Source organism: Asterias amurensis, chromosome 16 (genome assembly GCF_032118995.1).
Source record: "Asterias amurensis chromosome 16, ASM3211899v1".
NCBI lineage: Eukaryota > Metazoa > Echinodermata > Asteroidea > Forcipulatida > Asteriidae > Asterias > Asterias amurensis.
In genome coordinates, this window is record NC_092663.1 from 970130 (window position 1) to 991772 (window position 21643).

At 39.8% G+C, this 21643-nt stretch overlaps 2 protein-coding genes across 8 annotated transcripts; both read left to right on the top strand.

Annotated features, from left to right (window-relative positions):
* Positions 1 to 2909: 2909 nt before the first annotated feature.
* Positions 2910 to 8332, top strand: LOC139949025 (uncharacterized). Of its 3 annotated transcripts, XM_071947422.1 has the most exons (6): positions 2910 to 3032; positions 3941 to 4048; positions 4150 to 4237; positions 6912 to 7181; positions 7587 to 7690; positions 8077 to 8332. In XM_071947422.1, the coding sequence occupies exons 3-6, from the start codon at positions 4234 to 4236 to the stop codon at positions 8173 to 8175; spliced, it is 477 nt and encodes a 158-aa protein (XP_071803523.1). In that variant the 5' UTR covers positions 2910 to 3032; positions 3941 to 4048; positions 4150 to 4233; the 3' UTR covers positions 8176 to 8332. The 3 variants fall into 3 exon arrangements, with proteins under 3 accessions (XP_071803523.1, XP_071803524.1, XP_071803525.1); XM_071947423.1 differs by lacking the exon at positions 4150 to 4237; XM_071947424.1 differs by lacking the exon at positions 4150 to 4237 and having other exon boundaries at positions 3941 to 4022.
* Positions 8333 to 8425: 93 nt separating this feature from the next.
* On the top strand, positions 8426 to 19555 carry LOC139949023 (protein Hikeshi-like). Of its 5 annotated transcripts, XR_011787507.1 has the most exons (5): positions 8426 to 8540; positions 9287 to 9465; positions 10408 to 10533; positions 13179 to 13416; positions 14971 to 15101. XR_011787507.1 is itself a non-coding variant. In XM_071947420.1 (4 exons), the coding sequence occupies exons 2-4, from the start codon at positions 13191 to 13193 to the stop codon at positions 17291 to 17293; spliced, it is 558 nt and encodes a 185-aa protein (XP_071803521.1). In that variant the 5' UTR covers positions 10408 to 10533; positions 13179 to 13190; the 3' UTR covers positions 17294 to 19555. The 5 variants fall into 5 exon arrangements, 2 of the variants coding, with proteins under 2 accessions (XP_071803521.1, XP_071803522.1); XR_011787508.1 differs by lacking the exon at positions 8426 to 8540 and having other exon boundaries at positions 8552 to 9465; positions 14966 to 15093; XR_011787506.1 differs by lacking the exon at positions 8426 to 8540 and having other exon boundaries at positions 8553 to 9465.
* The last annotated feature ends 2088 nt before the right edge of the window (positions 19556 to 21643 follow it).

Here is a 21643-nt window from a genome sequence, read left to right on the forward strand (position 1 = left end):
GAATCTAACGGTACTATTTTTAAAACACATTTTAGTGGGATTACAATAATAAACCGAATACTGTAAATAACAACATGAAAAACCTTCGTAGAATAGACTAATGCGTAGTCCTTATTTAATTCTTACCTTTTTATAAATGGAATATTCCATATTTGAAAGGTGTCAAACTTAATGTTGATCGATTGACTCCGCCCACTTTCAACTTTTTTCCAAAAGCAGATTTTCTCGTTGATTTCGCGCCAAAAAGATAAAAACCAACAATAAGACCAAAATTCAAGACTTTATCCCAAGTTTTTAGACAGCCACTATCGCCATGCGAACAGTCGTCGAGCTTAAAACGTCTGTGAACTATCTAATCGGATTAAATCACGAATAGAGCCGTATAAATCCTACTTTCTTGGTAGACTATTTTCAGAGCTGCAGTTAGTTATCGATATCGCGAACGCGACCGCAAGAACAAGTGTAGCAATTTTGACCAAGAAAAAGAAATGTATAACATTTTTCATTGAATATAAGCCAGACCTGGGAACAATGGTTGGGTGCACGTGCCTGGGCGAGGGGCGGGCAAACGACTTTGTGTCTGGTGTGGGATATGGGGATAATGCCTTTCCTATCTGGAATTGAGTTAATTAAAGATTACTACAGGCATGGAATAAAAGGCAAATGTCCCAGCTTACAATTCCTGTTTGAAATTAATTAGATCAATAGCTGGAGGCCTAGGTGCACTGTGGACTGTTAGACCAATTCGATGCATAAACAAATGAATAAAGTAGAGCAAAAACTTGAGTAGATTTAAAACACAGTCGCATTCATGATCTTTATAGGAGAATTATATTATTGTTATTTCCAGGCCAGGCGTAACCATGGGGCGAATTATGAAAAAACATCGCCGGCTTGTCAGGGAGCTGGAATTTTTTTTTTTTAACATGAAGGCCCAATTCAAGCAGCTTATTTATTTACTCATTTATTAATCTATGCACAAAAAAGGGAATAAAAATGTTGTACTATTTTTTCATTATATTTATAAATACACTATTGGTAATTACTCAAACTAATTATTGGCATAAAACCTTTCTTGGTGACGAGTAATGGGGAGATGTTGGTGGTATAAAACATTGTGAGAAACAGCTCCCTCTGAAGTGCCATAGCTTTTAAGAAAGAAGTAATTTTCCACGAATTAGAGACCTCAGATGTAGAACTTGATGTCTCGAAATCAACCATCTAAACGCACACAACTTCGTGTGACAAGGGTTATTTTCCTTTCATTATTATCTCGCAACTTCGATGACCGATTGAGCTCAAATTTTCAGTGACAGGTTTGTGAGAATACTAGTCTTTGACAATTACCAACAGTGTCTACTGCCTTTACAGACATTGGACACTGATCACTATTGGTGACTGTCGATCAAAGACCAGTCTTCTCACTTGGTGTATCTCAACATATGCATAAAATAACAAACCTTTGACAATTTTGAGCTTAATTGGTCGTCAAAGTTGCGAGAATAGTGAAAGAAAAAAAAAACTTGTCACGCGAAGTTGTGTGCTTCCATTTGCTTGATATCGAAACCTCAAATTCTAAATCTGAGGTCTCGAAATCAACCTCCTGGAAAATAACTTCGTACTTTCTTGAAAACTACGTTACTTCAGAGGGAGCCGTTTCTCACAATGTACAAACTATCAAAAGCTCTCCATTACTCGTTACCAACTTAGTTTTTTTGCTAATAATTATTTTGAATAATGGGTTTTTTGTTTAGTGTCTGCTTTCAAATTATCCAGACAACATCGGATGTCGCAGTCACCACAAAATAGGGAGACCGGATTACCGATTGCCACAAAGATAAAGCAATAGACCAAGTGAGTTGAAAACACTTTCTTTGAAAGATCACAATGGGCTACTGGCTTAGTGAACTTTTGCCCCATATTACATGCAATGTAACGTCTTTTGAGTCGAAGAGGAAAGGTAAACATGATTGGCAGCAGTTTGCACCTGGAAATCTCTTATCCTACTTTTTGTATGGAACCGAAACACGTGTGTGTACAAGACGGCCCCGCCCACCCCGGGTACCGTTTTTTTTCCTTGGACGAACGTGGATATTTAACATAAAATGGGCGTGTTTTTGCCAGAAAAACACTCTCGCGCATGCACGAACTTTAGTGATGACCGCAATGGACCTTGTGATGGGCCACTGGTGGTGGTATAGTATGTGGAATGAAAATAGTTGTAGGTTGTGATGAACCAGTGTACCTCCTATTTCTTTCTCCATGGTCTAACCATGGAGATCATGGTTTATTTTTAAACTGGGCACATTTGGTAATTATTGTCGAAGACCAGTATTTCCACTTGATTTGGTAATTATTGTCGAAGACCAGTATTTTCACTTGATGTATCCCAACATGCAGAAGATCACAAACCTGTGGAAAAAAAACATTATTTTTGTTGCATAATTTTGTGTGCTCTCCAGATGCATAAGTGCTGTTTGTAATGCAGTGTACTATATTTCATCAAAAAACATTAGGGACCACAACCGTTCATTATGACCGTCAGTCTATTTTCATAATTGCTCTCCCTCCCCTATCCAAACGTATTTTATCGGGCAATCAAGACTTGCCAATGAAAGCAAGCGCGACGCATTTTTATGGACAAAAGGTAGAGTTATACAAAATACGCAGTTTTACATGGTACATGGTACTTAATATATACATGTACAATGTACATGTAACATGTGTACATGTATGCGTGTATGTCATAGAGTTGTGTATGTGTACATGTTTAATGTTATGTTCATCTTTCGCTCGTCCCCAGCGCCTTGCTTAAACCAAATTAGTCTGGCCGCTGGGGCCGAGCGAATGTTCATCTCTCTGCCCCCAAAGTTACGCCTTTTTGGTCTAGCGCCCTCTCGTATTGCCCTAGTGCTTTTCGCCAATAAGTTTTCTGAAGTGATTAGTTTTCATCGAACCACTCCGTAGAAAGTGCCTCTTTTTCACCTTGAAGGCCGTTATATGACTTGTTGTAGTTACTATGAAGTCTAGTGGTAAGCTTGGATTTTATTTTAATGGTATTGTAGATTAATTTTCAGTAAATGTTGTCTATTTAGGGTGTAGTTTTTAGTATTGTTTTCCCGCAGTATCTCCTTTCTTTACAGCCTCTTAAAGGAACACGTTGCCTTGGATCGGACGAGTTGGTCTTTGAAAAGCGTTTGAAACCGTTTGTTATGAAATGCATATGATTAGAAAGATATTTTAAAAGTAGAATATAATGATCCACACAAGTATCACTCGAAATTGCGTGGTTTTCCTTTTACATCATCGACTAACACGGTCGGCCATTTATGGGAGTCAAATTTTTGACTCCCATAAATGGCCGACCGTGTTAGTTAGTAAAGTAAAAGGAAAACCAAGTAATTTTGAGGCAAGTTTGTGTGAATTATTGTATTCTACTTTTAAAACATCTTCCTAATCATATGCATTTTATAACAAACGGTTACAAACGCTTTTTAAAGACCAACTCGACCGATCCAAGGCAATGTTACGTGTTCCTTTAAGTTTTTCTCTCATTTACGTATTTTTCGTTCCTTTTGTTCCCTTGATTTATCATTTTTGTGTCAAGGCCATTGTTATTAAGTTGTTGGGTAGTTAGTGAACTAGCTGTCCAGGCCTCCATGCTTAGGGATGTTTACTCTTCAGGAAGTTCTAGGGCCTTTTTATGGTTGTATAACTACGTTAGTTGTGTGAGTTTAAGTAATTAAGACTTAGTTTTTGTGTATAGCAGGGCTTGCCTGCCTAAACACTTCCACTCGCCATTTTTATTTTGGACGCTATGAATATTCATGAGCTTGTTTCCTTATTTGGGCCTTGCCTGCTTATGACTGGAGGGCTTTTACTCGCTGTGTGTATTGATATGAGTGCATTGAATAATTTATGCATTGTTGTTTATTTTTAGGTTGAAGATGACGAGAAGAGTAGTGTTTTGAGCAGAGGTTTATATAGTTGAGGACATCTTGAGCCCACAAGAGAACAGTTCTGTAAGAGAAATTTCATGCTATAAAAGGTTGGTTTTGTGATTTTTTGTTAATCTTAATTCAGATTTTGTACTTAAAACTATTGCTCTATGTACTTATAGTTGTTGTACTTTCTGCATTAAACTTTCAGTTTTACCGTTTTCTGGTACACTACACATTGGTTATCTGTTTGGAGTAGAGGGCGCCCCAGCTCCCCAAGTCCTTCACATTTAATATGCGTGAGTGAATTTCCACAACTATTATTACGTCGAAGTGCGCATGTGCATTGGAAAATGTATAGTTAACTACGCCCATTTATGTAAATCGCCCACGTTCGTCTTAGGAAAAAAAAACATGCGTCTCCGGTATCACCCAAAATCAAGTGACCAAACAGGAGGAATTCCTCCTCTTTCGAAGTTAGCCGAAATGTTCCGAACGTGTTGTCGTCAACATTCAGACAGTATCGTTGATGTTCGGTACGGACTCGTAATGTCAGTCCTGCATTTGCAAAGCGATGCAACAAGTTCAAAATATATAAACCTAGGAAATCGCTCCGGGATCTGGTAAGTTTTTGTCCTTTTTCTTCAAAAATATTTTTTCAAAGGTGTTTTTACTTGAGTGTTCATTAGACATTGATTGAGGATTAAGTTTCATGATTTATAAAAGTGGTAAAAATGGGGCAAAATCTGGTGACTAGCTGTTGAAATTATACGTGTTGAACCAGATTGTAATTAATTGACGATCAAAATAATCTCGTAACCCTCCGGCCTGCCTGGCGGCCGTTGGGAGGAGGGTTACGTTATCGCAACTATAGTACGTGCAGACATGGTTTCCCTGGAGATGACCCCCGACCCTGACAAGTTGCGTCATGCTCTATTTTTAACCGTGGGTGATACCTGACCATTGTACCTGACCGTACCTGACCTAAGATTTTTAACAAGAGACGTCAAGGAATCTTTGGTCAGGGAACCAGACTAGTTTGTTGCGTGCTACAGAGTTTGTAAAGGTGGTGCCTTAAAGAGAAAGTTCTTTCTTTGGAAATCCCGAAAAGCAAAACTAGTGCTCTCTGCTCCAGCATCGATTATAGAAATTCGAAAATGTTAATTGAATTGAAGTGATTTGCATGAAGGTAGCTGGCTGATTCGCTTGAATTTTACGTGACTAACTAGTACAGCAGTAGTAGTACTGGGTCCTTCTTTCGTGTTGGTTTAGACTTTAGAGTGTTGATTATAAACTTAAAGTAAAATATGGAATGGAGCAAGCAAAATGATGAATGTACTTTGTAGTACAAAGTACATTCATAATTTCGACAACACTCACTCACTATTTATTTGGTGTCCACTTGTTGACCCAGCTAGCTGAGCTAGTACATGTAGCTGAGCTGAGTAACTGGTGCTCTGCACTCATTTTTAAAAATGATGACATTTTGCAAATAGTTAGAATGAGTGCAGGGCCCCTACTGCATGGGTGTTGACTCTTGGTACAACACAGCGCAGTACAGTACACTTCACAATCATTTGGATGGAACTGATTTTCACTTCTAAAGTGTTCAGTGTTTGTTGTTACAAGTAATTAAATTAACATGTTGCTTGAAAATAATCTTAAAATAATCTTAAAAAGGGTAGAATATTATGTACTCCTACTCTAGCATGTCTAGGCCCAGTAACTGCGGCGCTATACTCCTTTTTTCGAAGTTTTGACATTCTCGGTCGAACTAGCACGACAGAGAATGTCAAAATTTTGACAGAAGGAGTACAGCGCCCCAGTTAACTGGGTCTACTCCTACTCGTCATTCTTGACGCTCGTTCCACTATTGTCTCCACGATAGCGGAGATAGTCGAACTTATAACCACATCATAGTTCTACTAGATAGAACTATGGGTTTGTGGAGACAATAGAGAAACGAATTAGGAGTAAATATAATGATACTCTTTCGACAATGTGTGGTTTTCCTTTTACTTTGTGAACTATACTTTTTGCGTAAATCACAAATTTTGTTCTACAAAATAACGGATCGTGAGCTTGGGAAAAACCATACAATTTCGAAGAATGTTTGTTGTGTGAATCATACTCTAATCTTGTCAAGTTGTAAAAGTTGTCCATAGAATATTTTGATCCTAATCTATCTATCTATATGGTGAAGTACATTCCTCTTGTAGTAGAGTATAGTCGTACTGTGAAAGGTGCAAAGTGCGCGATCAGGAACACGGCATCCTCTATTTACAAGTGAAAAAAAAAGTGCAAGTAATAAACGCCACCCATCCGCATTATTCATTCAACATGCTTCAAAACTGTGTGGCTTCCATTTACTTTTTGAACTAACTTGGTCTGCCAAAAGCCATTGGGGCCCTTTGTTAAGTTACCCCTGGACCCACACTAATTTGCTGTCTTCACAAAACCTAGCACCGGCCCCTGGCATAGTTGCTTAGACTTGACCCTCCTCCTGACCGCGAAGAAGAGGAGGGTTACGTTATCGCCACTACCCTCCAGGCAAAAAAGTGTCCAGTGGGCTTGTCGTAATCAGTTGCAAAACTCAACAATCATTTATAAAACTCATATTTTCTATTACTCTGTGCCTTCATAACGTCCCTAAAGTAAGGCTGTTTTATTTACCAGGGGTGGATTTCACAAAGAGTTAGGACTAGTCTTATCTCGAGTTAGGACCAGTTACTCGTCCTAACTTAGGACTATCCATGCAATTTGTATATCTCCTAGGACTAGTGCTAAGTTAGGACTAGTCCTAACTCTTTGTGAAATCGACCCCTGGGCTCTTTTGTAAATATTTTGCCATGGGTTACACAGTGAAATTGTATGTTTGATAAAAAAGCCACAGTTGTTTTGCTTACAGGCTTTATGAAATTGGGTTCAGTTCAACTGAAATATTTTTCATTTCTCTTCATTAAACCCACACAGATAATGATCATTCCATGTTACCAGTGACCAGGATACCAGCCACTCTGGTTCTCTTGTTCACATTGGTCCATATTCATGCTCGACATACTACAATACTCCCAGGTGTTCCAGACTTGTCCGATACCAAGATGTCGTACAAATACATTGATAAGTTAAGTCTATCGAACGACCATAGACGAGAGATTCAGGAGATACTGCAGGGCTTTGACGCCCAGCATGAAAAGCTGCTAGCAGAGTACCAGGCAGAGAAATACAGACCGTTCACCATCGGTAAGAGATAGTCATATATTTTATTGTTTGCAAAAGATAGTTAAGACCTAAAATTGGGTTTCCAATTTCTTCAGAGTTCAGGGCAAAACTCTTGCTTTTTCTGTGTTCTTTCTGCCTAACCTCTCTCTCACACTTACTTTCACTTTGTTGCTTCTGTTACAAGGGGGGGCTACAAGGGTGTGTTTTTGCAGTCGTAACAATATCTGATTCGGTTGAGTTTGCCATTGTTTAATCAATGGCCAATGACAGAAGCAGATTGTTAACGATTGTCAAATCACAACTCAAGTTTGTGTGTGTTATGTTGTTATTCAGTCTGTGAGAGAAAGACTCTGCTAGGGTCGAAACGTCGGGCCATTATACCATATTGGTAAAAACTAAATGTTAAATGCCTGTCGTCTTTTACAGATGAGAGGATTTACGAGGCCCAAGTTCTACTGCTGACCAATCTGCCTGCTGTGGCCACGTTACTTGAAGATACGCTTAGCTTCCCAGAAATATCTACTGAACAGGTAAGTTTAAAGGCACTGGAGGTGTTTGGTAATTGTCGAAAACCAGTGTTCTCACTTGGTGTATCCCAACAAATGCATAAAGTAAACCTGCAAAAATTTTGGCTCAATTGGTCATCGAAGTTTCATGATAATAATGAAAGAAAGAACACCCTTTTTGAAAAAATGACATTCAGTGTGTACTTTCAGATGCATATGAAACCTTTTTATTTGGTTGAGAAATTACCTCTTTCTTAAACACAAAGATACTTGAGAGTAGAGGGAGCAGTTTCTCACAATGTTTTATCAATAGTTGCATTGGCTGTAAGTGCAGTTTTCCGCACTTAGTTGATCCCAGTTCTGTACCCCCCCCCCTTTAACATTTTGCTTTTATCTTCTCTTTTTGACAGAAAGTGAAGTGTTATCACTTGAAGTACCAAGTTTACATGTCCATTGGGCCACTTAGCAAAGGCCTGGAGGCTGCTCAACATATGAGTATAAAGCAGTAAAGTCTATACCATTGGGTGCTAGCAACCTGCCAACACCAAAGGAGGGTTCCCCAGGGATCCATGCTGGGCCCTCTGATTCATCATTGAGGGAGATGCACTTTCAAATCGTTGGACTTGGGGAATGCTCGCCGTTTCCTCGGCAACTTGCAGGATGCCAAGATGTATCTTGACGAGGTTGAGATGTTGGCCGTCGAGATGGGCGACGTGGACAAGATCACCACGGCAACCATCCATCACGGGGATTGGATTCTTGGGAGTGGACATCTGAAGGAGGCTATTGCCAAGGTTTTCCAGCCGCTGTTGAAACGGAATATGAGCGACAAGAATAGGGGGCTAATGTTACAGTCATTTGGAAATGCTTGTAGGTAAGTTTGTCGAAGCCAGCTCTAGTTGTATCCTGCTTCAACATCGGCTTCACTCATTACTCCATGAGTCCACCGGACTATAACTCAGCCATGGTCTACCACACAGTACACTTGGAGCTCTTGGACAGGATTGGAAATGTTGATAACTCAAAACTATGAACGACCCTCTTACATTATACCTGCTCTCATTCCCTAGGTGACAGGCAGCTTTAGTGGTTTCCTGCTTCAACATTGGCTTCACTCATTACTCCATGAGCCCACCAGACTGGGACATGGCCTTGGTCTACCCCGCCATACACCTGGAGCTGTCCAACAGTATCGGACATGTTGATAACTGTGAACGACCCTCTTACATTATACCTGCTCTCATTCCCTAGGTGACAGGCAGCTTTAGTGGTTTCCTGCTTCAACATTGGCTTCACTCATTACTCCATGAGCCCACCAGACTGGGACATGGCCTTGGTCTACCCCGCCATACACCTGGAGCTGTCCAACAGTATCGGACATGTTGATAACTGTGAACGACCCTCTTACATTATACCTGCTCTCATTCCCTAGGTGACCAGGCAGCTTTAGTGGTTTCCTGCTTCAACATCGGCTTCACTCATTACTCCATGAGCCCACCGGACTACAACTCAGTCTTTGTCTACCATGCAGTACAGCTAGAGCTTTCTGACACTGACAGGATCGGAAATGTTGATAACTGTGAACGACCCTCTTACATCATACTTGTTCTTCTTCCCTAGGTGACAGGCAGCTCTAGTTGTATCCTGCTTCAACATTGGCTTCACTCATTACTCCATGAGCCCACCGGACTACGACATGGCCTTGGTCTACCACGCCATACACCTGGAGCTGTCTGACAGGATCGGGTACTTGGCGATGAAGTCGCGTGCCTTAAACTGCCTCGGCAAGATATACACAGGTTTGAATTTTAAGTATTATAAGTTATCACACACACGCTCATGGAATATGGAAAAATTAGCCCTGGCGGCCTTACACTTTCGTAATACTACAGTGACATCCTGGATATCAGGGTACATTTCTGGGGCGGAAAATTTTCAAAGCTTCATAACTCAAATCTTACCTGCAAGAAAGCACTAATTTCAACAGATTCACACCATGGCAGCATATATTTTTCTGCGGTGGGTTTTGATCGTCATATATTCTTCAAAAATCCGTCATTTTCATGAAATAATGCAGCTCCCAACGTTAAGGAATTCCCATTTTTGTTCGTACTCTCACAGTCTGCCGTGTTTACGCAAGATGTGCAAATCTTGCGTTGCGTTTGTGTGTTAATGCTGTGCAGTCAAGAGTATGATGACCAAGAATTCATGCGTCTTGCATGCGAATGTATACGCAGACGCACGGCAACAGACAACACTGTGAGAAAACGGTAAAAATAGGATTTTTAACGTTGGGAGCTGCATTATTTCACGAAAATGACGGATTTGTGAGGAATATATGAGGACCAAAACCCACCGCAGAAAAATGTATGCTGCCATGGTGTGTGAATCTGTTGAAATTAGTGGCTTGTTGCAGGTAAGATTTGAGTTATGAAGCTTTGAAAATGTTCCGCCCCAGTAACAGGCCTCAATAGTTAGGACTCTGTATCTGTGTACAGAGGAAGAGTCCTATATAGGGCTAACGGAAAAATATAGTGCCTCTGCATCTCACATCCAACAAGACCTCGGCCTTGGACCTCTTTGGATATGGGATGTAGTTGTGCTATATTTTTCCTATTGTGCTATATAAAGGAAGCCACTATCAGATAGCACCCCCAGGGATAATTACTTTAAAGAAGTCAATAACTATTTGAAAATCAAAATCTGTTTTGATTTGCGTCTGTTCTTCTCTTCATCATCAGCTCTGAAGGACAATGAGGCGGCCATCTTGCTCCTTGTGGAATGCTTGGAAGTCCACAGTCAAACGGGAAACCATCGCGGACTGGGCATAGCCTACGGGAATATCGGTACGGTGTACCGAGCCATGGGTACGTTGTGTAATGTTTGTTATTGAGACATACATGAGCCAGTCAGCATTCTCCCTTAAGGCAGTGGACACTATTGGTTATTGTCAAAGATTAGCCTTCACAGTTGGTGTATCTCAACATATGCATAAAATAACGAACCTGTGAAAATTTGAGCTCAATCTGTCATCAAACTTGCGAGATATGAATGAAAGAAAAAAAACCCTTGTCACACGAAGGTGTGTGCGTTTAGATGGTTGATTTCGAGACCTCAAGTTCTAAATCTGAGGTCTCGAAATCAAATTCGTGGAAAATTACTTCTTTCTCGGAAACTATGGCACTTCAGAGGGTGCCGTTTCTCTGGAGAAGTGAAAAAGAAAAACGTGAAATCGGTGGATGAAAATTTGAGAATAAAAAATATTAAGAAAGCACTGGATTGGTGAAAAGAGGTAAAGTTAACAAGAAAAATGAGCAGAGTTTCTGTTGGGCGCGATAATAATAATAAAAATAATAACGAGGTCTTATAGAGCGCACAAATCCACAAAAGTGCTCAGGGCGCTATTACAGAGAAAATACTAACAAAAATAACAAAGAACAGATTAAATACAAACGAATGGATCTTTGAAACTTATAAAAAAAACACTAAAACACCCCAAAGAAAATAAAAAACAAACCTGATAAAAAAAACTAAAAAAACAAACTCAAATATGATTAGAGTGCCACTGCACTGACGTCCTGGGTATAAAGGTTCTTTACAATGCAAACACAAATTTGACTACAATTTTCTTTATTTTTTACCTGATTTGAGAAGTTGAAATTACGTTCATATATTCATTGTGTCCCTCACTATATTTTCAACGAGTTTACAGCTAAAAAATATATCCATGGAAGAAATTATTTCCGAAAATATGTCGAAGTTCTGCACTGGCGATGTTGATCATCGTATACCAATTGATAGTGTGAGCCCAAGTGCGCATGGCTTTAGAGTGCAGCGCGCTGTCTTGCCGCTATTCGCCGTCAACTGGGTAGGTGCCATCAAATCGCCTTCAACTCCTCCAATACACATTTAAAATCCAGGAGGCATAAAACTGGAAAGCACTACACCTCAAATAGAATTTTCAGGTGGAATTTCGGTTACAAAGTGAGTTTTTTTCTTAAAAAATATTAATGAGCAGCAAAGCCATCTGCCGCCATCTTGCTTTTTCACTTGGCTTCTTCTTGTCATATAGACGGACAACAGAGGGCGCTTTCCTGCGCGCGTACATTTTTTTCCTAGGACCGATGAGGCCACTTAGCATGCGCCAACTTAACGGCCTCATCTGTCCTGGGAAAAAGGTACGCTCCCAGCACATGGAGTCTTGGCACAAGACGTCTATGCTCGGTATACTATGTTCTGCGCTTTGTGTAAATTGCTCGCTGACTATTATCCATCTGCTTAGTGAGTGGTTGACGCAAGTTGATGGTGCAGCCAGTGATCAGTGCAAGAAAGTGTTTACACGGAAGTTAGTGGACGACGTGGGAATGGAAAACGTAAATTTCAATTTTCTTTTCACAAAATATTAACACCAAAGGAGACAACTCAACAATTTTAAATAACGCGGGCTTGGAGTTCCAACTACAAGGAACATGTGAGTAAAAGTTCAGACTCCCAACTTAGGTAGAAATATTTTTAACAGATTAAAAAAAAAAAATCGCAATGGTACGGGACCTATGGACTCCGTCGCGTTGCATGCATCGGAGGAGTCAAACCTGGGCTATATAAAGTACAATGCTCTCTTTTCTGAGTTGTTGGCCATTGGAATAACTTATCAAAATGATATTTGGTTGTGTTGACGGAGTGGACGACACCAAACGAGTTGTGTCAAGTAGCAGTAGGATTGCGAGTGTAAAGCCAGGTTCATACTTCCTGCAAATGCGAATGCAATTATGCGATAGAACAAATGGTGACGATTTCACATGGCTGTTTAGCACTTAGCAAACTGATGTGAACTATTCCTTGCGAATTTGGGGTGCAAAATTAACAACGTATTCACATTCGCTTTCGCAGGAAGAAGTATGAACCGGGCTTTACACTCGCAATCATCTCTTAACTATTCTCACCCATTCTATTCTCAGGTCCAGACAGACATTCAAAGGTTTACGACTCGCACGTCATCCTCTAACAATGACAATGCGGCTAGCATCAACCACATCGTTGTCTTTCTACAGAGACCTCTGAGTGAGGGAGACCCCTCTGTTCCCCATCCCCAACACTAAACTCGCAATCAGATCAATTGTGGTTTTACCCTTTACACCGATATGTTAGTACTCAGTACTTTCCCGAGTTCTGTGAAAAAAAAATCACAGGCATATTACTTGGGTGGGATTCGAACCATCGACCCTTGCAGTTATAGAGCAGTGTCTTCTTACCATCCTAAATAAAGGGTTCAAACTGCCTCTAGCTACCAGGCACTCTAGGTGGTCTAGTTTGTAAGACACTGCTACAGATTTGCAAAGGTCCTGGGTTCTACTCCCACCCAAGTAAATGGGTATGCCTGAGAACTCGTGAAAGTTACTCGTCGGTGTAATGGTAAAATCAAAAGTATATGAAATTCTTTATCCCAAATGCAAATTTAACATCTAGTTCTCGCAACCATCTCTTAACTAGTTTCACCCATTTTACTCTCTAGGTCCAGACGGACATGCAACAGATAGACGACACTCATGTCCTCTTCAACATTTTCAATGCGGCTACCATCAACCACATCGTTGTCTTCCTGACCGGAACCGGAGCGTTTCCAGAGGGAATGGGCGGGGCCATCTACTTTAGTTGGCTGTCACCGGAGGGCGAAATGGTCTGGATGTTTCTCGGTTTCATCACCAACGAAAAGCCAAGTGCCATTTTTAAAGTAGTTGGCTTGAAGAAAGGTATGGTTGACAAAAAATGTAGTCAATATGTTTCATTAGGCCGGTGTTTACATCCCGTTTTATTGGCATAACTGTCACATCTCCACCCGCAAAATATTATGATTACATGTCCATGTACGTGTAAATGGGCAATTCCACGGTCAGTCGCATAACACTTTTTAGTGTCATTTCTCGATCGTGGTGCTAGAAGTTCTGTGTGAGATATTCTTTCCTCTAAGTTTATAGACTGATTTGTACTTGACAACCAAGGCTTTGAATTGATAATATTAGAAATGTTGTGGGCTTTGTGCTCTGGATGTTATAACGTTGTAAAGACCGGTCAGTCGCATTACACAAAAAGGACATGGTAAAAAAAACACTTGTCACAATTCAAAAATCTCCTCTATCAAAATGATTGTGAAAGTGTTACTATATGTAATACACAACTCTTATACATGAGTATCCAACAGGATACTTATAAATGGTTAGCAACTTGAACTTTTAGGTATACATGGCAAAACCATGGTCAGTCGCGTTACGGTCAGTCGCATTACAGTTTTCCAGGCAATGTAGCCACGCCTACATGGTGCCCAATTTGAGTTCTGATTTGGCAAAATTGGGTTCATTCCTTGTCAACAACTAAAAATAAATTGGTTTCATATGTTAGCTATAACTTCTAAGTGGAAAGAAAGTTGTGACACAAACTTGATTTTTGTGTGTTATGTCCATGTTTGCTTGGAATTGCCCAAATACCTACAGGAACAATCCTTCTTGCCCAGAGCAAGACTATTGAGATATTCCCTAAAGCAAAGCAAGAAATCATCTTGGTTAGAAGCATTGGACACTATTGGTGATTACTCAAAATAATTGTTAACATAAAAACTGACTTGGTAATGAGCAATGGAGAGCTGTTGATAGTAAAAAACATTGTGAGAAACGACTCCCTCTGAATCTGAAGTAACGTAGTTTTTGAGAAAGTAGTAATTTCTCACTAAAATATTTGATTTGATTTCGAGACCTCAGCTGAGGTCTGGAAATCAAGCATCTGAACTGAAAGCACACAACTTCTTACGAACAGGGTTTTTTCTCTTCCAATATTCTCTCACAACTTCGAAGACCAATTGAGAAGACTGGTCTCTGAAAATATTACTAAAGGTGTCCAGTGTCAATGATCAATTTTTGGCATCCAGTGGTTCCACTTCCTCAACAACAATGAGGTCACCCAAAGAACGTGTCCGCCCCCCCATCAACCAACTAATTCAACACCGCCACTCTGCCTTCTTCGGTCATGTCGCTCGCCTAGCTGACAACATCCCAGCTAAAAAAGCTCTAAAGCATCGCCATCAGCTCCAGGTGAGGCCCAGCACCAGCTCCTGGCTGTAAGAGACCTAGACAGAGGCCGCCCTCGGTCATCCTAGGCCGAACAACTTGACCGGCTGAGCGAAATCGCCCACATGTGGCGTGAGGCTGTAGGACGTGGGCACATGACATCGGCGCGATGGACCCTTGCTGCCTCTGCGGGTTGATTGATTTATTGTCTTTTTATGATTTTGTTTGAATGTGTCAATAGCAAAGGAAGTTCTACAAACAACTCATTCATGCAGTCTATGCCTGTACAGCAGCCGATGAAGACGATGTCACAGATTGGAATCTCTGTGGAACCCCTTCACGTTATCCAGCATCAGATACCAGCAGAAACTACCCAGGTACGTTTTTATTTTGTTGTTGTGCACAGTCGACTGGGTATTGGTAATTGTTAAGACCAGTCTTCTCACTTGCTGTATCTCAACATTTGCCGAAAAAAAAAAACCTGTGAAAATTTGAGCTCATTCGGTCATCTAAGTTCCGAGATAATTATGAAAGAAAAAAACACCCTTGTACATGTGGTAACTTTATTCCGGTTAACAAGGTCCCAATTGCATAGAGCTGCTCAAGTAGAAAATACTGTTTAAAAAATTCTCACTGGCTGGTAACTTTATCTCGGTTAGCATAATTTTGATTTACTTCGCTTATTTTGTGCTTAAAGGCAGTGGACACTTTTGGTAATAGTTATTAGCATAAAACCTTACTTGGTAACAAGTAATGGAGAGCGGTTGATGGTAACAAACTTAGTGAGAAATGACTCCCTCTGAATTAAGGTGGTATTCGGGAAAGAAGTAATTTTCCACGAATTTGATTTCGAGACCTCAGATTAAGAATTTTGAGGTCTCGAAATAAAGCATCTGAAAGCACACAACTTCGTGTGACAAGGGTGTTTTTTTCTTTCATAATTATCTCGCAACTTAGATGACCGAATGAGCTCAAATTTTCACAGGGTTGTTATTTTATGCAAATGTTGAGATACAGCAAGTGGGAAGACTGGTCTTTGACAATTACCAATAGTGTCCAGTGTCTTCAAGCAGCTCTATGAAATTGGGCCCAGTATCTCAGGAGTTCAGGTTGCCCCTAGCCCTCTATAGGACTCTTCCTTTGTGCTGTTCACAGAAACAGAGTCCTAAATATTAGGGCTTTTTCTGGAGCTTTAGTAACATTTGAAAAATGAAAGGGCTGCATCGGATTTGTTGGGTGTCATGACCGAGTGATTAAGGGCATTGAATCTAAGTTCAGGTGGAAAAGTCAGCGGAGTGTGGGTTCGAATCCCAGTCATGACACTTGTGTCCTTGAGCAAGACACTTGACTATAGTTGCTTCTTTCCACTCAGGGGTATAAATGGGTACCTGCGAGGGTAGAGGTTGATATTGTGTATGAAAAAGCCACTGGTGTGCCAAGGCAGTTCAGGGCTGTATACTCCCCAGGGGGGCTGAGAAAGATTACAGGGATGTAATTTGCCCAATGACCAGGGCACTAATCTAAAGCGCATTGAGATGGTGATTGAAAAATGCGCTGAATAAGAACTTGTCTCTATTATTATTACGTCTTCAATTAATCGTGATGCAATTAAGCCTGGGCGACTATTGTGACTAGTGTCAAAGTCGCAACTATTGATTGCTTAGTCGAGTAGCGACTATCGTTTTTTAACTACTCGGTTAATCGTACCTCCACGACAACTACAATAGTTGTGGCTTCCTGCTTGGTGAACCAATGGTGTAGCTCACCACTATTTACGACGACATAATTTACTTACGAAACACAATCGGACATCACGATCAGAAACACAATGCGACTCGATGAGAGCTGTTGATAAAATAAAACATCGTGAGAAACGGCTCCCTCTGAAGTAACAAAGTTTTTGAGAAAGAAGTGATTTCTCACTGAAATATTTGCATCTGCGAAAGACTTCAGGCGTGAAGCCTTTCTCAGACTTCTAAAAAGAATTTTTTCTTCAACTATTTTCTGGAAGTTTGATAATCGATTAAGGCAAATTTCCACTGGTTTGTTACATTTTATGCATACATGTTGGGATACATGGGCATGGCAAGTGCTTGAAAACTGGTCTCTGACAATAGACCGATCCATTAGTCTCCGCCCACGGCGCACATGTGAGCAAGAACACGTGAGGCTCTCCTATGCCATTCTGCACAACTCGTCCGCCCACGCCAAGCATACGCGTGTCAGACTTTATTTGTCAGACTTTGTGTTGCGCAATGGGATGTGATTGGTCAATACGCAATGATGGGGCAGAGCTAAATGGATCGGCCTATTACCAAAGGGGTCCAGTGCATTTTACTTACTTTTTGTTTTCTCTCCATTTATTAAGACATCGACTTTGACCAGCTTCTCAGAGTTCGCCATGAAGATGTTGGAGAACTTCTACAACTACGCCTCGTCGTTCGGAATAAACCAGTCGCAGATGACACCCCAGCCAAACATCAGCTGGATCCTCATGACGGTCCTAGATAAATGGTTTCAGAACTTCAAGAAAAAAATGGCGCAGGATAAGAAATTTTGGAGGAAGTAACTGTACTTGTGTAATTTTTGTATTTTAACAATTTTAAGATTTGGGTACTTTTTGTAACACAAAACATAATGTCCACAGATTTACATTAAACTTACTCAGTTTGAAGATAATGTTGGTAGAAAGCTTCCCTTACAATATTACTTGCTGAGGTGCTGTAGTTTTTGAGAAATGAGTACTAAAACAAGTCACCAAAATCACTTTCGTCTCACTTTCAGTGATTGCAAGTAAAAACGTATTAACCAGTTACATGTATGGTATGTTATGGTTTTTACATGCTAATACGTTTTAACATGCTAATACTGAGACTAAAATAACTTGTGTGACATTGTTTTACTCATTTCTCGAAATCTGTGGACATTGTGTAAAAAGTACCCAGAGCCTTTAAAGGCACTGGGTAATATTGTCAAAGACCAGGGGTGGATTTCACAAAGAGTTGAAGACAGTGGACACTTTTGGTAATTGTCAAAGACCAGTTTTCTCACTTGCTGTATCTCATCATATGCATGAAATAACAAACCTGTGAAAATTTTAGCTCAATCGGTCATCTAAGTTACGAGATATTAATGAAAGAAAAAACACCCTTGTCACACAAAGTTGTGTGCTTTCTTATGCTTGATTTCGAGACCTCAAATTCTAAACTTGAGGTCTCAAAATCAAATTTGAGGAAAATTACTTCTTTCCCGAAAACTACATCAATTTAGAGGGAGCTGTTTCTCACGATGTTTTATGCTATCAACGTCTTCCTATAACTTATTTCCAAGTAAGGTTTTATTCTAAAAATTATTTTGAGTAATAGTGTCTACTGCCTTTAAGACTAGTCTTTTGAGTTACTCGTCCTAACTTAGGACTAGCCTCAGGATTTTAATATCTCCTAGGACTAGTCCTAAGTTAGGACTAGTCCCAACTCTTTGTGAAGGTGACCCCTCTATTCTCAATAGTGTCCAGTGCCTTTAACATTTACTAAACAATTTTTTAATAACTGTATATAAATCATTTTGCACGATGTCTTTACTTTGAAATTGATGCAATTATTATGGTGATTTCAATTGGGCATGGCGTTCTTTCTATTTTAGTCTAATTACCATATTTTGTTCACCCTTGAAAAATCTGAAAAATTGTGATTAAACAGCCTTGAATGTCTATTAAAGACTATGCCATGTGTACTTATCTTCTGTGCTGATCCTCTAATCGATGCTCGAATCGGAGTGTGCTCCTGTGTGTTGTGTAATGCACAGTAAAGAACTAAGTGCGCTTATCAGAAGAGTAGGGGTACGCCTCGGTGTTCCTGGTTTAAGCGGAAGCATATTGCACCACAGCACCTTGTAAAACCATTTACATGGTGCTATAAGATAACAATACCATACTTCAAAAACCTGGCCCCACATACCTTGCAGGGAAAGTACTGAGCGCTTTGTTTCGACCCTTAAGGGTGTGATACAAAGCGGTAATAGTTAATAAGCAGGACAGTTCTTTTCAGAATCTCCCGAATACCCGAACATCTACTCTGCGGTAAGAGAATAAAGCAAGACAGTTCTCTAAGAACAAACTCTACCTGGCAAGTAGATACACACATGGTCTTACCGCAAACCAAATATATAAACATATAAGACGTTTAAAAAGAACTTCGACATATAGCCATACCTAAGTTATTTGTACACAATCCTCAATATCGTCACTGCTTAGCAAGGTTTGGGTGCTAAGCACATAAATTAAAAGTTGAGGTTGGGAGATATACAGGTGTAGAATTTAAGGATCGTATGTATTCACTGCTTGGAGGATGTTGAAATAGTCCAAATTCATTTCATTTGTTTTGCCAAATGTTTACTGTATTCGGAACGATATTGTATGATACCATGGGTCAAAGTTACACAGGTTTTAGTATCTAATCTGACAAGAAAAAAATAATTTTCCTTGTGAGTTTTCAAAAGAAAATTATTAATTGTGTTTCGAAATCCAAACATAATTTAAAATTTGTTCTTGCTGACCTCTCGAGAGCTCTTCTTCTGTGTTGTATAATAAGTTTAAGTTCTGTTATTGTTGTAACCCTTCCCGTAGGGAATGAGGTTTGTTCCGTTTAAGGAACAAAATTTGATACAATACAATACAATTATTATTATTATTAATGCATCCAATATTTGCAAAATATTGCGTGTAGTTATTTAAATGCCTCGTAGTTTTAATAGCAATTGTACGAAATTAAATTGCAATGGAATAAGGTTGAATCTGTGTTTCATGTTTTCTCTTTCATTATTGTTGTGCAAAGCCTTTAACCTAAAATCAAACTTCAAAACTGTGCACCCTCAATATTGGAAAACATCACAAGGGGTTAGTAAGTCCAGGATTTGTATCCATAAATACGGGCCCGAAATTAAACAAAATCACATTAAAAACAAAACAAAAGAGGTGATTCCAGCATTTTCATCAAAAAAGACCTAAGTGTAAAATTTAAGGAACAAACATTTTTCATCATCAGAAGTCAAGCATTTTAGTCGTTTTTTAAAATGATTTCAGTGATGAAAATGCTGGACTTACCGCTTGCCTTTCTTCAATTTTAGGCAATTTTTTGATGAGAATGCAGCTGGACGTCTTTTTTTTCAGTTTATAAAAAGAAAGATAATTTGAATACACATAATTGTCCAGAAGAAAAAACTTCCGAGGTCAAATAAATAAAACAAAAAGTACGTCTTTAATGGTGTGGTTAATTGGTTGGGTTCATTTAATTAATTGTACTAAATCTCATAGCATGATAGGAGGTGGCGCCGTAGCTACACTAACTACATATGGGACCGCCCGCGTTCGTTCATTACAAGCGTGTACAGTTTTTGCTGTGCATAATCGGAACGTTGGTTGTGTGTGACCGCGCAACACCAATGGTCTTGGAACCAAGACTTGATGTGTGAGAGAGCAGGGGGGCTTATTTTCTGTCCGAAATGGGGTCAAAGTTTTCCATATGATGATTCAAGCCTTCGATTCTCGCATTTCGAATCATTCCGCGAGATCTTGCGGGAGCCAGTTTGCCCCTTTGATCTTGGACAGGCACCGGTGATTGGAACCAGCTAAAGCAACCGACAGGTACCCGATTTCCACGCTACGCGAAATAAACATCAACAGAGTAGTAGAGGTCTGGGTACTCGACGGCTTGATGCCGTGACGCGATATTCAAAATGGCCACCAGCCATGCTTGTGAAGTTGTCAACACCGTGGATATACTTACGATGATTTGATGTGATTTAATGTCTCTTTGGGTAAGCTTTATCATGCAGCTTATTTAAGTTAATAATGTAGAATAGGATGAAGGCCTCGTGGAAGGCGTGTAACCACCTAGTTTGTTATAAAACGGGCAATTCTTGTCGCAATTTTATTCCACCTTCATGCTCAACATAAACAACGGCAATCCGGAAGTAGCTGTAACGTTAGAGCATAGGTCATTGCATTGTCATTGCCAATTTGCCGTCAATTAGATACCGGATGAAGAATTCCTCCGTGATCTGATGAAACAATCGACTTTTCTGTGTATAGTTCTTATAGATTATCTACTTCAATTCGTGTCGGCCACTCCTACGTGTTTCTATGTCAGTTTTTGTTTACATGTTATGTAACACTGAGCTGTCGTAAACTGTTTACCAACCAAAATGACCGGTGCTCTGACATTCGGAGTCGTAGGCCTACCATCCAAAAGAATTGATACATCATGTTTAAGCCTTTGCAGATTGCCTTTCTCTTTCTTAGTTGTAAATCTAAAACTGGTTTGCCACATATACTGCCAAATGATAATGTAAATTTTTAAAGTCTGAACATGGTCTGAATAAAACTGCCGGGTTTTTTATTTTTATTTTTTTAATCGTCTGAAATTTCATCCATGTGTGTAATGAAGGGCGAGGTGCACAGAAAAACCTTGGTCTGAGTCGTAGGCAACTTTTTGAGATATTGTCTAGTTTTCGATGCCCCCAAATCAAGATTAAAATTAATATTAATTTGAGGCCCTTCCAATTGTTCCAGCAATCTGTAATCCGTAGAGCGTCTTTTGCACAACAAGAACTTTCTTTGGTTAAATTTTGAGGCAAATCTGAGATAAATTTTTTTTGAGGGTAAAAAAAAACGTCAAGTTATACCCCATGCCGTTTTTTTTCAAAAATCGAAAAAATTTGTGTTTTTCAAAATCGCCTGAAAACTTGGGTTTAGTCGTCTACCTTAGTAACTTTTTGATGTAATTGTTTTTATTGCCTGGTTTTCGATATAACAATGTCTCAAATAATTATTGTACCATCACGGCGAGTACCCACCAAGAGCACTGGTGGAAACTCAAAGAAGTTATATTCCCGCCGTCATGTTGATCCCAGCTAGCCTACT

Coding starts and splice junctions, on each gene's coding strand:
- LOC139949025 (XM_071947422.1), top strand. Junction 7,182..7,586: donor ATACAGACCGTTCACCATCG/GTAAGAGATAGT, acceptor CGTCTTTTACAG/ATGAGAGGATTTACGAGGCC. Junction 7,691..8,076: donor CAGAAATATCTACTGAACAG/GTAAGTTTAAAG, acceptor TCTTTTTGACAG/AAAGTGAAGTGTTATCACTT.
- LOC139949023 (XM_071947420.1), top strand. CDS start 13,191: ATGCAACAGATAGACGACACTCATGTCCTCTTCAACATTTTCAATGCG. Junction 13,417..14,970: donor AGTAGTTGGCTTGAAGAAAG/GTATGGTTGACA, acceptor TCAATAGCAAAG/GAAGTTCTACAAACAACTCA. Junction 15,102..17,092: donor TACCAGCAGAAACTACCCAG/GTACGTTTTTAT, acceptor CCATTTATTAAG/ACATCGACTTTGACCAGCTT.